The following is a 14472-nucleotide window of genomic DNA, read 5'->3' on the forward strand; positions in this document are numbered from 1 at the left end:
GAGCTGTGCCTGGATGTCTCCAGGGCACTAGGTGGGCCTGGGTGGACCAGGAATGGTGGAGCACTGTGAGGCCAGGAGGGCTGTGCACCCAGGCCTGGCCAGCTTCGTCCTGGAGGGACGGTTTGGGCAACACCTGAGAATCCAGTGACCACACCCGCTTAGAAGGGAGCCTGATGGAGATGGAGGAGGACTGTGTCGGGGACCAAGGGGCAGCGCCGTAGCCCTTGCACCTTGGCCAGCCCTTGCTGTCTGGTTCTGGCCGAGGTCTTAAGCTAGTCCTATACCCACAACTTGGCTGCAGGGCCTGGGCTGGGAATCTTAGGTAAGGTATGGTCCTCTGGGGCACAAGGAACAATTGTGCACATACTGGCTGAGCTGGCAAGGGAGGAGGGGGAGGACACAGAGCCGGGTTTAGTGTGCCAACCCCTTTTCCATCGAGGTTTCAGTGGTGTCTGGTCACCTGTCTGTGGGAGTTCCTCCCCCACACCGATCGTGCCACCAGCCTCTCCCCACTCCTCAGCAAAGCAGTGCCCCCCAGGGCATCCTGGGGAGAATTTCCAACCCCAGAAATTGGTTGTGGTCCAGAGCCTATCCACCCTGCCTGCCCCAAGCCTTTAGCCGGAGCCCGCCCACCCCTGGCTTTCAGAGCCTGCCTCCCTCAGAGAGCCAGCGGCCAGCCCTAGGCCCACCCTAGACTGACTGCCCGTCTGGTGTCTCTCGTCTCGTTCTGTTGGCCAGGATTCCTACGAGGCCTCCCCGGGCTCTGAGACTCAGCGTAGGCGGCGGCGGCGGCACAGGCACAGCCCCACCGGCCCACCAGGCTTCCCCCGAGACGGCGACTATCGGGACCAGGACTATCGGACCGAGCAAGGGGAGGAGGAGGAGGAGGAGGAGGAGGAGGAGGAGGAGGAGAAGGCCAGTAACATCGTCATGCTGAGGATGCTGCCACAGGCAGCCACTGAGGATGACGTACGTGCCCCCCATGTCCCCGGGCAGGCGACAGAGCAGGAGGCCAGGCTGAGTCTCCTCCAGGGACCTCAGCTTCTCCCTTACCCCCAACCTCAGCACCTTTCATCCCTTCTCCCCATCAGCTCCTGTCCCCCAGCTCTGATCCGTCCCCTGGGCAGGCCCTGTCGTCTCTTAGTCTGGAAGGGAGGAGCGTTGGATAGGCTGACAAGGCCAAGGGGCTGCGGTGGTGGGTGTGGGAGGGAACAGAGCATTCCTTCTGCACATTCCACTGGTCATCCATCCGTTCTGCACATGTTGATCGAAGGCCAGACGCTCAGCAGGCCCGGTGCCAGTTATTGCTGGTGGCAGAGATAATGCGGAGACCCTGGGGCCTGGGGGGTGGGGAGGTTCCCTGTGGGCCTTTCTGAGGGCTTATTCTCATTCCCCACCCCCACCCTCTTTTGCCAGCAGCATCCAATCTCCCCACTGGCACGGCCACAGAGCCTTGGGCTCTTGTTTGACTTCCTTCACTGCTGCTGCAGCCTTCCCACCCTGTTTTCCTGTGTGACGTTTCCTCCCACCCTCCTCCCTTCTCACACACACTGCCCTAGCGAGCAGCAAAACCCCGAGAGGGCGTCTAGAACAGCCTCCTCACTGGTCGGCTAGTCGGGAGTTTCTCCTCCTCCTCCCCACCACCGGGAGTTCGCTGCTCAGCTCTCCTCTGAAACCCGCTGGCTGCCTATGTTGTCGCAGAGAAAAGCCCACCTGTGTGTGTGAGAGCTTTTCAAGTCTGGCCCACCTGCCCTGTTCAGGGTCAGATGGTAACTGAGTGCTGACATTTCTCTGAGACTGTATCACGCAGTGGGCCATGTGTCAGGTCTGATTGAATCCTCACAGCCACCCTGCAGGGAAGGTACTCTTTGTATTTTCATCCTACGGATGAGGAAGCCGGTCACCCAGTAGTGAAGCAACTTGCCCCAGGTCCCGCGGCCAGTGAGTGGCCACGCGGAGTTGGAGTCTGAACCTGGACCGCTGAACCCCGGAGCCCACATTCTTGCTGTTCCCAAGCCCTTAGCGTTAGCAGTCCTGATCTGCTCCTCTGTGTCTTTCTTTTTTCAGCCTCGTGTGTGTACGTTTACTCTCCCTTCTGTTGTTTAACCTGATGAGGCCCAGAGGCGTTAAGGCTGCTGCCCGAGAATGCCCAGCACAGGCTCCCCATCTTCTGAGAGGGTGCTACTGCCCTAGGGACCCTGCCCCACCTGGCCCAGGTCCCAAATGGCCTCTGCAGCTTCCCTCTGGCTTAGGTCATCTGGGAAGCTTTCTGAACCCCACGGCCATGCCTTTTGGTCTCCACCCCAAGTTACTGCTCCATTCATGGTCTAGGGCACATGGCTGGGGTTTGCTCAGACCCCAGGCCTTCCCAGTTTGGTGCTCGTGTCGTGGGTCTCTTGATTCAAGCTGGAGGGCAGTCCCTTTGTGAAGGGCCAGAATTGCATCCCAGCTTTCCTCGCCTTGTGGCTGCACCAAGCCTGTGGTCAGACCACCCCTGCCCACCGTTCTTGAGCTGCTGGCTCGCTTGCTCTCTTGCCGTTCTCCGCCCCTGAGGGTTGTTACGCTGCCATGCTTCCTCACCTTGCACCACGCCCCTTTCTTCATTTGACTCACTCTGCAAGACTGGGCTGAAAGCTAAGACTGGGTCCTGGTTTGGGGCTGGGGCTGGGGCTGGGGTCCCTCGGGGCCAAAGCCCTGAGAGAGGGAGAGAAGACGGTGTGTGCGCATTGCCAGTGACCCCTTGAGGCCCCAGAGGCCCCCAGGCGGCCTCAGGTACCCAGCAGCCCCCTTGCACTGAGCCTGCCCCAATCCGTGTCTCCCCGTACAGATCCGTGGCCAACTGCAGTCCCACGGCGTCCAAGCACGGGAGGTGCGGCTGATGCGGAACAAATCCTCAGGTGAGCTTTCGTTCCAGTACCCTCCCCTTCCGCTGGCCAGCCTCAGCCTCCGAGTCTCCCTCCTGCCTCTGCCTTCTCCCCCACCCTCCTTACCCTGCCTTCCTGCCACAGCTGGGAATGGGCAGCTTGGGGGGTACCCTCTCTTCTTCTCTCCCCCTCGTCCCACTCTCCTCCCAGCTCCAGCCAGCAGCCTCTTGTGTGGGGCTGTTGCGGAAGGGGCGTGGCTCGGAGCCGGGCCGGGTGCTCCCCCGGGGCAGGGCCAGGGCCAGGCCCCCCGGGAACCTCATCTTTGGGACTCCGAGTATCTGAAATGGTAGCCCCGTCCCCACCGGTCGACGCCTTTCTTCTCCTGCCCCTGCCCCTTGCTCTTCCCCACATTTTTCTGGTAACAGCCTCTGACCAGAAAGTAGGTCTGACATGGCCCCACCCGTGTGTCCCAAGAGGGGAGGCAGGGGATGGCTCTTGTCCAGGGGCGCATCCCAAGGAGCAGCCAGGATTGCTGGCCTCGCTTGTTCCCTCCCTCCCTCTTGCAGGCTGCTCGGACCCGGCCTGAGGTTAGCGGGGGCGGGGGGGTTGTCTCTGCAGGACCTCTGGCCCAGGCTCCCCGAGGCAGGCACAGTGGGGCCTCGCTCTGCCTGGGCTTCTCTCTCCATCTCTCAGTCTCTCTCCTCCCCACACCTCCATGTCTTATCTCTCTATCTCCTCCCCTCTGATTATACTGTTCCATCCTCCCGTGCATCCTAACGGTTATTCTTTTGGAGATCAAGCATGCCCCTCGAGTCCCGCCGTGTCTAAGCCCTCCCTGTGTGTGTCCCTCCAAAGAAGGAGCTGCTTTCCTGCGGCCTCAAGCCCTGGATCCTTTTCCCAACCCTGGCCAGGCCTGGAGTCTCTCTCGGTGGCATGTAGGTCTTGCTCTGCTGCACCCCAGCCAAGCTGACAGGATTCTGGTCTCTCTCGTCCTGAAGTGGTGTCCCAGGCGCAGCCCCCTCTGCGGCCCTGGATGCTTCTCCCAGGTGCCCACTGGCTCTTTACGGTCTACCTGGTTGATCCTGGCCCCCGTTCTCCTGCCGTCTAGGAGGACCTGGACCGTAGGTGGCTGTAATCTTCCCAGCTTGGCCCCGAGGCGGCTGCCCAGTGAGGCCCGCCTCCCCTGCACCATGGTGAGGCTGAGGCAACGGGGTGTCCCTAGCCCCGTCTGGTTCCTGATGGGCCCGGAGCCTTCCCAGCTTCACTGAGCAGCCTGACCTGGCTTCTCGTTTGCTCCTTTGATGAAACACCTGAGACAGGCCCCCCACCCCGGGCTGTGCCGGCCTCGTGCTGGGCCCCACCACTTGCTTGTTTATTCTGGCCTGTGTGGAGCCAGCAGCCGGCCCCTCTGCCCTCCTGCCTTCTCTGGAGACAGACCTCTCCTTGGACCCTTTCCATCCCAGCTCCTTCTCTCTGTCTCTGTCACCCCAGGCTGTCCAGGCAGGTGTGCCTGAGCCCTGGCTCTCTCTCTTCCCAGCTGGCGTGTGTGTACCCCCTCCCCCACCGCCCCCCAACCTTCCTCGACTGTCTTCCTCCCTCCCTTCCTCGCTTCCCTCCTTCCCACCCCTCCCAGCCATCTACCTTGCCTCCCACCCCCTGGTCTTTCTCTCTCTGCTTTTCTCTCTCTCTCTCCCCCTTTCTTCCTTTTTCCTTTCCCCACTTCCCTCTCTGCCCCCCAGTCCTCTCCCCTCGGGTCCCACCCCCGGGAACACCGTGTGTCCAAAGCTGTTGACTAACCCACTGCGTCTGTATCTGAATGCTGTCTCCAGGTCAGAGCCGGGGCTTCGCCTTCGTCGAGTTTAGTCACTTGCAGGACGCTACACGATGGATGGAAGCCAATCAGGTTGCTTTGCCGCACTTGAACCCCCCCCCAAACAAATACTACTTTGTAATCGAGCGCTCCCCATCGCCTGATTCTTACGGACACAGTTCCCTGCCCTGTGGCCCTGTGTCCCGTCCCCCACCCCCTCTCTCTCCCCCTTCCTGACCCTCACTGTCTCCTCTTCCCACCTCTCGCTGCCCACTGGGCCTCCCACCAAGAGCCCACACTCACCAGTGGCCCCTCCTGTTGGCCAGGCACTAGCTCTGCCTCTCCTCCTCTCCCGGCTGAGCTTCGAGAGAAAGGGCTGCCGTAGGGGGAGGGAGGGTCTTTCACTTAGGTTCCCACTCCCTCACTCCCTAGGGGACCACCCTGCTCGGGGGTTAGGCAGAGCCAGGGCTTCATCCCACTCTCGTCAGGCCCCGCTGGAAGTCCAGCCACCGGGGAACCTATAGCTGTTGGCACACTAACTAGCCAGTCCTGTTTTGCCGGCTCTCCCTGCATGTGAGTTTGGTTGGCCCTTTGATTTCCATGAGATAGGCCCGCACGGCTCTGTTGATCTCAAGCACCAGTCAGGAGTGGTCGTTTCATTCATCAGGACTCACCTTGGTCGGCCCACCCTCCCACTGCACCTGCCCCCCCCCCAACAGGAGTCACCATGTGTCCCACTCTGCTGGGGGGCAGGCCTGCCCTCTCAGCAGGGAGCCGTGCTGTCCAGAAGGGAGGGGAGCCTGCTTCTCCCCCAGCCCGGCACAGGCTCCCAACCCAGCAGCTTTGGGACCATCAGAGACCCAAGGATCTGCTCTGTTCGCCCTCCCAGAGCCCAGCTCACTGGTGTGGGGCACCGAAGGAAAACCTCGGGGGAGGAAGGGGCGATGTGGCAGAAGGGGGGCTGGCTCAGCAGGGGCGGCCCTGGGGCCAGCTCTGCCAGTCCACAGGCTAGTGCCGTGGGCCCGGGACCCTGCCGGCCCCGGGAAGACAGCCTCACAGCAGGACCATCCATCCTTTAAATATGGCTCTTTCTTTTTCCCCTTCTCCAGCACTAGCGCGCGTGCGCTCTCTCTCTCTCTCTCTCCCCTCCTCTCCCTCCCCTCCCCGTCCCCCCTCATCCCAAGTGTAGCCTGTGTAGTGCTGGCCCTAGGTGTGGCCTGACAGTGTCAGGGCCAAGTGGGGGCGTCCCCCGCTGTCCGGCAAGCTTCGGTCAGCCGAGCACTGTGTGCCTGGTGGCGTGTGTTCACGTGTGCGTGCGCGTGCCCGGAAAGGCAGCAAACAGCTGCGCCCGAGGGCTGTGGCGCTTTCCCTCCCTCCTTCCCTTCCTTCTTCCCTCGTCAGTTCTCCGACCTCCCTCCGTTCCCTGTCCCTCATCCATCCAGCTGAAGGGCTCGCTCACTCTCTTCTCCTGTGCTGAAACGGTGCGTGGGGCACTGCTGCCCGGGCCTCACTGTGCTCTGCTTTTCCCCACAGCACTCCCTCAACATCCTGGGCCAGAAGGTGTCCATGCACTACAGCGACCCCAAGCCCAAGATCAATGAGGACTGGCTGTGTAATAAGGTACAGGGGCGGTGGGCAGCAGTTGCCATGGATTGAAACGGCGGCGGCGGCGGCAGCGGCAGCCACATCTCTGTCTCTCTGGGGCCTCTGAGTGCAGTGGGCGTGGAGGGTTGGCTCAGCCCGAGCAGCTCTGCTCCTTGCCGCCTCCCACCAGTGTGTACCGAGCTTTCCCTCATGCAGCACGATCTTGCCTGAAGCCTCAGTAGACTTTAGACAGATGTTTACGTGAGTGACAGAACGCCAGTGGAGGCATAACGCGGTGTGTAAAATGCGGACTTGAGAGCCAGGCTGGCTGAAATTGGACTCTTCCAAAACTGCCTCGGTTTGGGTTAGGGCATTTAACCTCTCTCTGCCTCACTCTCCCCACCTCTAAAATGCAAACGCTAATGAAGCCGTACCTCTCCCCAGGGTGGTTGGGAGGATTGAAATGTGGTCACGAGGGGGGCGGGGGTCACGCTTGCAACAACACCTGGCCTGCAGTTAGCACCGTTTTATGTCAGCTGTTGTCCTGGAGGAATGTGTAGGCTGTTCGGAGAGCCTTTGTCAGGGGATCCAACTTCTGACAAAACCGCATCCACCTGAGACTGAGGGGGCACGCGATGTAGGTCTTTGCAGTCAGGGAGCTGAGGCTCAGAGAGATGGAACCTTGAGCCGTGACTTGCTCCCGATCATGGGCCCTGGATGCCACCGTGGGTTCAGATCTCCCCCGGGGCCAGCCTCACTGGGAGCCTTGGGACTCCACAGCCCCATCTCCTGCAGCCGGCTGGCAGCCCGGAGGCCTCAGGGGAGGTTGAGGGCTTGTGGAGGCCCCAGGCCTCCCCCCAAGAAGAACTCTGTGCCACTAAGAATTGGCGCCCATTTGTTTGAAGGCCAAAAAAGTAGTATCAGAGGTCAGGTGTCCAGCGTCTCTGGAGGGCTAGGGACAGAGTGACACAAGGACTCCAGCCGTTCTGTATTTTCTGATACTCCTTGAAACTAGGAGTTGCCACCGTTTAGGCCTCACCCTCTCCCTCAGTCACCATAGGCCCCTGTTTGGTGTGCCGGTTTCTTGCCTCTTTCTCCTGCCCCCTCACCTGTGACATTCCTGTAAAAGCACCTCTGACCATATGCCGCCGCCTCTGCTCAAAACCCCCACAGCTCTGAGCTTGAGCGTGACAACCCTCTGTGATCTGGCGTCGGCTTCTTCCCTCCCCAGCCTCAGCTTTTGCCTCTCTCCTCACCCTCCTACACCAGCCACACAAACCTCTTGTCCCCTCTGCTAGCAGTCGATCCCCAGCAACGCCAAACCAAACTCCTGGGCCTCACAGATCCAACCTCTCTGCTGACCTTACCAGCTGAGTGAGCTGGACCTCTCGGCCTGCTCCCCTCCCAGAGCCCCTGTGGGTGACTATCCCGCTGCCCCTCTGTGCTACATCGGCTTCCTGCTGTGAGGCCCGGAGGCCAGAGGCCACATGCTGGGCAGAGCCTGGCACGGGAGCAGTGCTCAGCAGCTGACCACGGAACAGAGAGGGAAATGTGCGGAAAGCCGGGGGTCTCCAGAGGCTGCACTGCCCACAGCAGATTTATTTCTCCAGAGAGGCAGGATCCAGCCCAGTCCTCGAGACAAAGGAGGGCTGGGAGTCTGGCAGGAGAGGGGCTCCTGGCTTTGGGGGGTAGAAATGGTGAAGGTCTCTGAATAGGGAAGCATGTTTTGGGAAGAGGAGTCTACCAAAGGAACTCGGTAGGGGGCAGTTCCGGGAGTTGCTACCGCAGAGGAGGTGGCAGCTGGTAACCGAGGTGGGGGGGTGTGGATTCCCGAGTTGAGGAGCTGGCCCTGAGGACAAACTCGGGACCACGTAAAGGGAGGATTCACGGGACTGAGAATGACAGCCAAAGCCGCTGGCCACCCCTGACCCTGGGACCTTCCCCGGGGGCATGGCGGGTTTCCTGGGGGATCTCTGGATCCAAGTTTGGAGGGCACAGCGGAAAGCCCCAGTCCCCCTGACGGCTGGCCTGTGCCTCACAGTGTGGCGTCCAGAACTTCAAACGCCGCGAGAAGTGCTTCAAATGTGGCGTGCCCAAGTCAGGTACGGCCCTCCTGCCTCCCTCCTCCCTGCGACGTGGTGGGAGCGGGAAGAAGGCTAAGGGGCCGGCGCTGCGGGAGGCGGGTGCGACCAGCATGGGAGGCTCCCCTGTCACTGACCTGTCCCCTGCAACCCCTGACAGAGGCAGAGCAGAAGCTGCCCCTGGGCGCAAGGTTGGATCAGCAGACTCTGCCGCTGGGCGGTCGGGAGCTAAGCCAAGGCCTGCTCCCCCTGCCGCAGCCCTACCAGGCCCAGGGAGTGCTGGCTTCCCAGGCCCTGTCACAGGGCTCAGAGCCCAGCTCGGAGAACGCCAACGACAGTGAGTCCGTTGTTCCTTCCTCCTTCCTCCCTGCTCTCGACGGGACTCTCCGAGGCCATCTCTTGATGGTGGTGACCAGGACCTGGTCCTCTCCGCCCGGTGCGGGGGGACAGACATGTAGTGTAGGATGAGCAGAGGAGCACGTTCCCAAACTCGACTTTGTGGGGCGTTGGGAAGGTTCTCGGCAGGTGGGTGACTGAGATGGGGCTTGGACTGACAAGCAGAGTTTCTCCAAGAGGAAGAGGGGAGAGGACGTCTTTGCAGAGGCCAGAGGAGAGGGAGCATTGAGAAGCCACCCAAGGGTAGGGCAGGAGCAGAATATCAGGGATGCACCTGAATGCTCGGCCTCTTCCCGCAGCCATCATCTTGCGCAACCTGAACCCACACAGCACCATGGACTCCATCCTGGGGGCCCTGGCCCCCTATGCAGTGCTGTCGTCCTCCAACGTGCGCGTCATCAAGGACAAGCAGACCCAACTGAACCGTGGCTTCGCCTTCATCCAGCTCTCCACCATCGTGGTGAGGGCGGCACAGGGGGGGGCCGGGCAGCCAGGGTCCCGGCCCCCGGGGCGGGGAGGAGGGACCCTGACCCCAGCCCCCCACACCGCGGCCCCAAGCCTGGAAGTGGGGCAATGGAGCCGGGGACCTCCCCGGGCCTGACCCTTCTGCCCCTGCCCCCCCCTTCTCCCCCAGGAGGCAGCCCAGCTGCTGCAGATCCTGCAGGCCCTGCACCCGCCGCTCACCATCGACGGCAAGACCATCAACGTTGAGTTTGCCAAAGGTTCTAAGAGGTCAGGGCCCCACCTGTGTCCCTTCCCCGCCTGTCCCCCAGCTCGGGGCCTCCTGTCTCATTCCCAGTCTCTGACATCCTCCCCAGGGACATGGCCTCCAACGAAGGCAGTCGCATCAATGCTGCCTCTGTGGCCAGCACCGCCATTGCCGCGGCCCAGTGGGCCATCTCGCAGGTACGCAGAGACTCCCCTCCGCCCCAGCATCCCCGCACTCAGGCCGCCTCCACCCTCCCGCTCCCTCTCTGCAGGCAGGAGGGCTGGCTTGCTGTTTTGGCTTCCCGTGGACCCCAAACCCTCTCGTGGTGGCTGCTCAGGGCTTCGGGGGCCTCACTGCAGCTCCCTTCCTGGGCACTTCCTTCCAGGCTTTCCTTTCAGTGCTCTCTTGGCTGCTTTTCTCTTCCGTCTGGTGGTTACTTACCATCCTAAATTATTACACCTTCATTTGATAGAAAGTGGCGGCTGTAAGGAAATTGGGAGATAAGACTAAAGCAGGGGAGGATGGTATTTTCTGACAAGCGACACGCGTACCACACAACACACGTACCAGTGTCAGCCCTGGGAGCATTTTGGTACCTGTCTGTCTTCATTCCAGGCTTGTGTTTGTCGCCACCCTGCTCTGCTGCGGCCGGGTGGCCCTCGAGGTTCACTTGTCTGGGGGCTGCATGCTTTCTGTCAGCTGACAGACACTAGCCTCATCTGTGGGCAGATGCCTCTTAGCAGGTTCCCCTCACCCCCGACTCCCGCACCCCCTCCTCTGCTAATGAGCCCCTCCCACCTGCCCCTCAGGCCTCCCAGGGTGGGGAGGGTGCCTGGGCCACCCCGGAGGAGCCACCGGTCGACTACAGCTACTACCAACAGGATGAGGGCTATGGCGGCAGCCAGGGCACAGAGTCGTCCCTCTATGCCCATGGCTACCTCAAAGGCGCCAAGGGCCCCGGCATCACGGGAACCAAAGGGGACCCAAGCGGAGCAGGTAAGCCCCGGCATCGCTCCCAGAGCCCGTAGTGGGGACTGGCGGGCGGAGGGTGCTGGACCCTGTCCTTCACAGGCGTTCTCCTTTCTCCTGGTGCCTCTTTACAGGTCCCGAGGCCTCCCTGGAGCCCGGGGCAGACTCTGTGTCACTGCAGGCTTTCTCCCGTGCCCAGCCAGGTGCCACCCCTGGCGTCTACCAGCAGTCAGCAGCCGAGGCAAGTGGCGGTCAGGGCGCTGCCACCAACAGCCAGGTGAGGGAAATCAAGGGGGACTGGGGAGTGGCTCCCGGGGGGCCTGGGGGCTTTGGCAGGCACTGAGCCCTGTTGCCCTGTCTTGCCCTCCTAGTCATATACCATCATGTCACCTGCTGTGCTCAAATCTGAGCTCCAGAGCCCCACCCATCCCAGCTCTTCCCTGCCACCGGCCACGAGTCCCACTGCCCAGGAGTCCTACAGCCAGTACCGTGAGCAGCCGTGGTCTACGGGGACGGGTGGGGGATGCGCTCACCAAGCGGCGGGAGTGTGACCCTGCCCCTTCTCCCTCGCCAGCTGTTCCTGACGTCTCCACCTACCAGTACGACGAGACGTCCGGCTACTACTACGACCCTCAGACCGGCCTCTACTATGACCCCAACTCCCAGGTGATAGGGCAGCCTGGGGAGTGGGCATGGTCTGCCATCCTCTGCTCGCGGCCTTCCCTCACACCCTTTCTCCCCCACCTCTGCAGTACTACTACAACGCCCAGAGCCAGCAGTACCTGTACTGGGATGGCGAGAGGCGGACCTACGTCCCTGCCCTGGAGCAGTCAGCTGATGGGCATAAGGAGACGGGGGCGCCCTCGAAGGAGGGCAAGGAGAAGAAGGAAAAGCACAAGACCAAGACGGCCCAACAGGTGAACGCTGGGGCCGGCCCTCGCTCCCCGGTCCCTCGCTGTCTTCCTCCGAGGAATGCCATTCTATCTTCGGCTGCCGAGGGAGGGGATGGCGGGGGCTGTGTCCCTGGGTGGTGTCTGTGCTCCAGAGAGACCAGGCTCCCGGTCCAGCTCTGCTCTTGGCTGTGTGACCTCGAGCCAGGGCCGTCTCCTCCCTGGGGCGGCCCGTGCCATCCAGGTGCACCCTGTCGGCTTTCCGGGCCCCTGGTGGGAAGTGTGGGCTGGCGGGGGCATACCTGAAGCCGGGCCAGCCCACCGTGCGGAAACGAATGGGCGCGGGTGCTCCTTGGGGCCCAGGACCCTGCTCAAGGGTGCATGTCCGTGTCTGTCTGTTCCCATCCCAGAGACCGTCTCACCGGCCCATTGGGGCGGGCGGGCGGGGAAGTCGCCGTGGCAGTGTTCCGTGGTGGTGGGCAGGTGGAGGGAAGCTCAGGGTCTTGTCTATGGAGGAAGAGTATGACAGTCTGGGTGCGCCACCTAGGATCAAGAACTCCGTGTCCCCTTGGCAGCCCCATAAATTCTAAAAATGGTGTTGTGCCTGGAGGGTAGGCAGCAGTGTAGAACGTAGCATAGTATCACGTGTAAATTAAATTATAGACACCAGAGTTCCTGTTGTGGTGCAGTGGAAACGAATCCGACTAGTTGTCCGTGAGGATGTGGGTTCGATCCCTGGCCTCCCTCAGTGAGTCAGAGATCTGGCGTTGCTCTGAGCTGTGGTGTAGGTCACAGATGCAGCTCGGATCTGGCATTGCTGTGGCTGTGGTATAGGCTGGCAGCTGTATCTCCAATTCGACCCCTAGCCTGGGGAACCTCCATATGCCACGGGTGCGGTCCTTAAAAAACAAATTAACTAATTAAATAAAATTATACACACAGAGCAAGCCGTTCTCTGCAGTTTAGAATGATGAAATGAAAACCTACAGTGAACCTAATAGCGTGGGTGCCCGTCAGGAGAATGGGGGCACAGCCGAGGAGGGGCTTGCTGAGGAGCACCGATGACAGTATGACAGAGGAATGGGGACTTTCACTACCACCTCTCTCACCTGCTTGAGGCCGCAGGGCAGGAAGGGACAGGTGGCTGCAGGGGCAGTGGATGGAGTTGGTGACCCTGGCAGTTGGAGGGTTCCTGAGAGCCTCACCCCCACCCTCGCCCCTAGATTGCCAAGGACATGGAACGTTGGGCCCGCAGCCTCAACAAACAAAAAGAAAACTTCAAGAACAGCTTCCAGCCCATCAGCTCCCTGCGGGACGATGAAAGACGGGAGTCGGCCACCGCGGATGCTGGTTACGCCATCCTCGAGAAGAAGGTGTGTTGTGGCTGCCCATCCACGTCATGTCCCCAGTCTTGTCCTCCCTTTGGTCCTTCTGTGGACTCCCTTGAATTTCTGTGTCCCTCCACCCCAGGGAGCACTAGCCGAGAGGCAGCACACCAGCATGGACCTGCCAAAGCTGGCCAGTGATGACCGCCCAGTGAGTACCCGGGCCAGAGGGAGGGGCGAGGGGCAAGGCGGGGGTGCTCTGAGCCAGCCGGTCCTGACCTCTCACCCTTCCCTTTCCCAGAGCCCACCGCGGGGACTGGTGGCAGCCTATAGTGGGGAGAGTGACAGCGAAGAGGAGCAGGAGCGCGGGGGCCCGGAGCGGGAGGAGAAGCTCACTGACTGGCAGAAGCTGGCCTGTCTGCTCTGCCGGCGCCAGTTCCCTAGCAAGGAGGCGCTCATCCGGCACCAGCAGCTCTCCGGGCTCCACAAGGTGACTGAGGGCGGCTTGGCCGGGAACCCGGGTCTGGCCCGGCCCAGCCGCTTCATGCCTTTTCCTGTCTTTGCAGCAAAACCTTGAGATTCACCGGCGAGCCCACCTGTCAGAAAATGAGCTGGAAGCACTTGAGAAGAACGACATGGAGGTGAGCCGTGACCCACTCCCGGAACCCTACCCCTCCGGCCCTTGCCAGGTGGCCTGGCCCTGTGGGCAGCTGGTGCTCCAGTCCCTCGGCTAGACACAGCCCGGCTGCCGTCAGCCACCTCACGTCCTGGCCCTGCGAGGCTTCTTCCCGGTGCCCCAATGCCGGCTGCTCGTGCTCACCTTGTCCTGCCCGCAGGACCTCAGACCTGTTCCCCAGATCCAGCTCCCCGTGGAGGCCCCCTGACTGCGCCCACGTTTCCTGCAGATAGCAGTCAGTTCCTTCATTGTCACACAGACGCACGCGTTTTCTCTCCCTCAGCAAATGAAGTACCGGGACCGTGCAGCTGAACGCAGAGAGAAGTATGGCATCCCTGAGCCACCCGAGCCCAAGAGGAGGAAGTATGGTGGCATGTCTGCAGCCTCTGTGTGAGTGCCCGGGGCTGGGTGGGGGGCCTGGGGCCGACTGGCCAGCCACTCACACTCTGCCCCTGTCCACTGCAGGGACTTCGAGCAGCCCACGCGGGACGGGCTGGGCAGTGACAACATTGGCAGTCGCATGCTCCAGGCTATGGGCTGGAAAGAGGGCAGTGGCCTGGGCCGCAAAAAACAGGGCATCGTGACTCCCATTGAGGTGTGTCTCCCAGGGTCCCATCCCCAGCCTCCACTGCTCCCCACCGTCGCCCCAGCCCCTGGCCAACCTGACAGAATCTGCCTCCCTCACACAGGCCCAGACGCGGGTGCGAGGCTCCGGCTTGGGTGCCCGAGGTAGCTCCTATGGGGTCACTTCAACCGAGTCCTACAAGGAGACGCTGCACAAGACAATGGTGACCCGCTTCAACGAGGCCCAGTGAGCAGCTCGGAGACCTGCTTCTACTTAATGTTGGGTGTCTAGCCTGGGGCAGGGGAGAATGATAAAGTGATGGGTGGTCTGAGCAGGGCCCTGTGCCTGTCTGCCAGCCCCACTCCCCAGCCAGAGAGGCTCTGACCAAGTCGGAATGCGACTTGGTGACTTTTGTTGAAAAACTGGGCTGGAATCATGACCTTCTTTTTGTAATAAAAGCCAAAAAGTCTACACCTTGCAAGTGTCTCTCATGTCCCACGCAGACACAAGGACGTAAACACAGATGGACAAGGGGCCTTGTCAAGCTGAGGTGGGTGACAGTGGTGGCATTCACGGTGTCTGGTACATGGCCGCTCCCCAGCT

The 14472-nt window shown here is 61.6% G+C and overlaps 1 protein-coding gene across 30 annotated transcripts in view; it reads left to right on the forward strand.

Moving 5' to 3' along the window:
- Positions 1-14340, forward strand: part of RBM10 (RNA binding motif protein 10) — a 29676-nt gene extending 15336 nt beyond the window's left edge. For 2 of the 30 annotated variants that reach the window (XM_021080362.2, XM_021080368.2), the window contains exons 4-24: positions 739-969; positions 2828-2897; positions 4694-4767; positions 6208-6294; positions 8300-8360; positions 8500-8676; positions 9035-9195; positions 9370-9467; positions 9554-9641; positions 10254-10440; positions 10548-10690; positions 10785-10902; positions 10988-11079; positions 11166-11330; positions 12527-12676; positions 12774-12839; positions 12930-13118; positions 13195-13269; positions 13588-13694; positions 13770-13899; positions 13994-14340. In XM_021080362.2, coding sequence (XP_020936021.2) covers positions 739-969; positions 2828-2897; positions 4694-4767; positions 6208-6294; positions 8300-8360; positions 8500-8676; positions 9035-9195; positions 9370-9467; positions 9554-9641; positions 10254-10440; positions 10548-10690; positions 10785-10902; positions 10988-11079; positions 11166-11330; positions 12527-12676; positions 12774-12839; positions 12930-13118; positions 13195-13269; positions 13588-13694; positions 13770-13899; positions 13994-14119 — 2595 coding nt within the window. In that variant the 3' untranslated portion in view covers positions 14120-14340. The remainder of the gene's footprint in view (positions 1-738; positions 970-2827; positions 2898-4693; positions 4768-6207; positions 6295-8299; positions 8361-8499; positions 8677-9034; positions 9196-9369; positions 9468-9553; positions 9642-10253; positions 10441-10547; positions 10691-10784; positions 10903-10987; positions 11080-11165; positions 11331-12526; positions 12677-12773; positions 12840-12929; positions 13119-13194; positions 13270-13587; positions 13695-13769; positions 13900-13993) is intronic. The other 28 variants (XM_021080364.2, XM_085007708.1, XM_021080363.2 and 25 more) reach the window with 15 other exon arrangements.
- Positions 14341-14472: the final 132 nt, after the last annotated feature.

The sequence above is a fragment of the Sus scrofa genome, chromosome X (assembly GCF_054392235.1).
Source record: "Sus scrofa isolate SSC_HxYL_T2T_F1_AM1 chromosome X, Sscrofa_HxYL_maternal_Yorkshire_Landrace_v2.0, whole genome shotgun sequence".
Taxonomy (NCBI): domain Eukaryota; kingdom Metazoa; phylum Chordata; class Mammalia; order Artiodactyla; family Suidae; genus Sus; species Sus scrofa.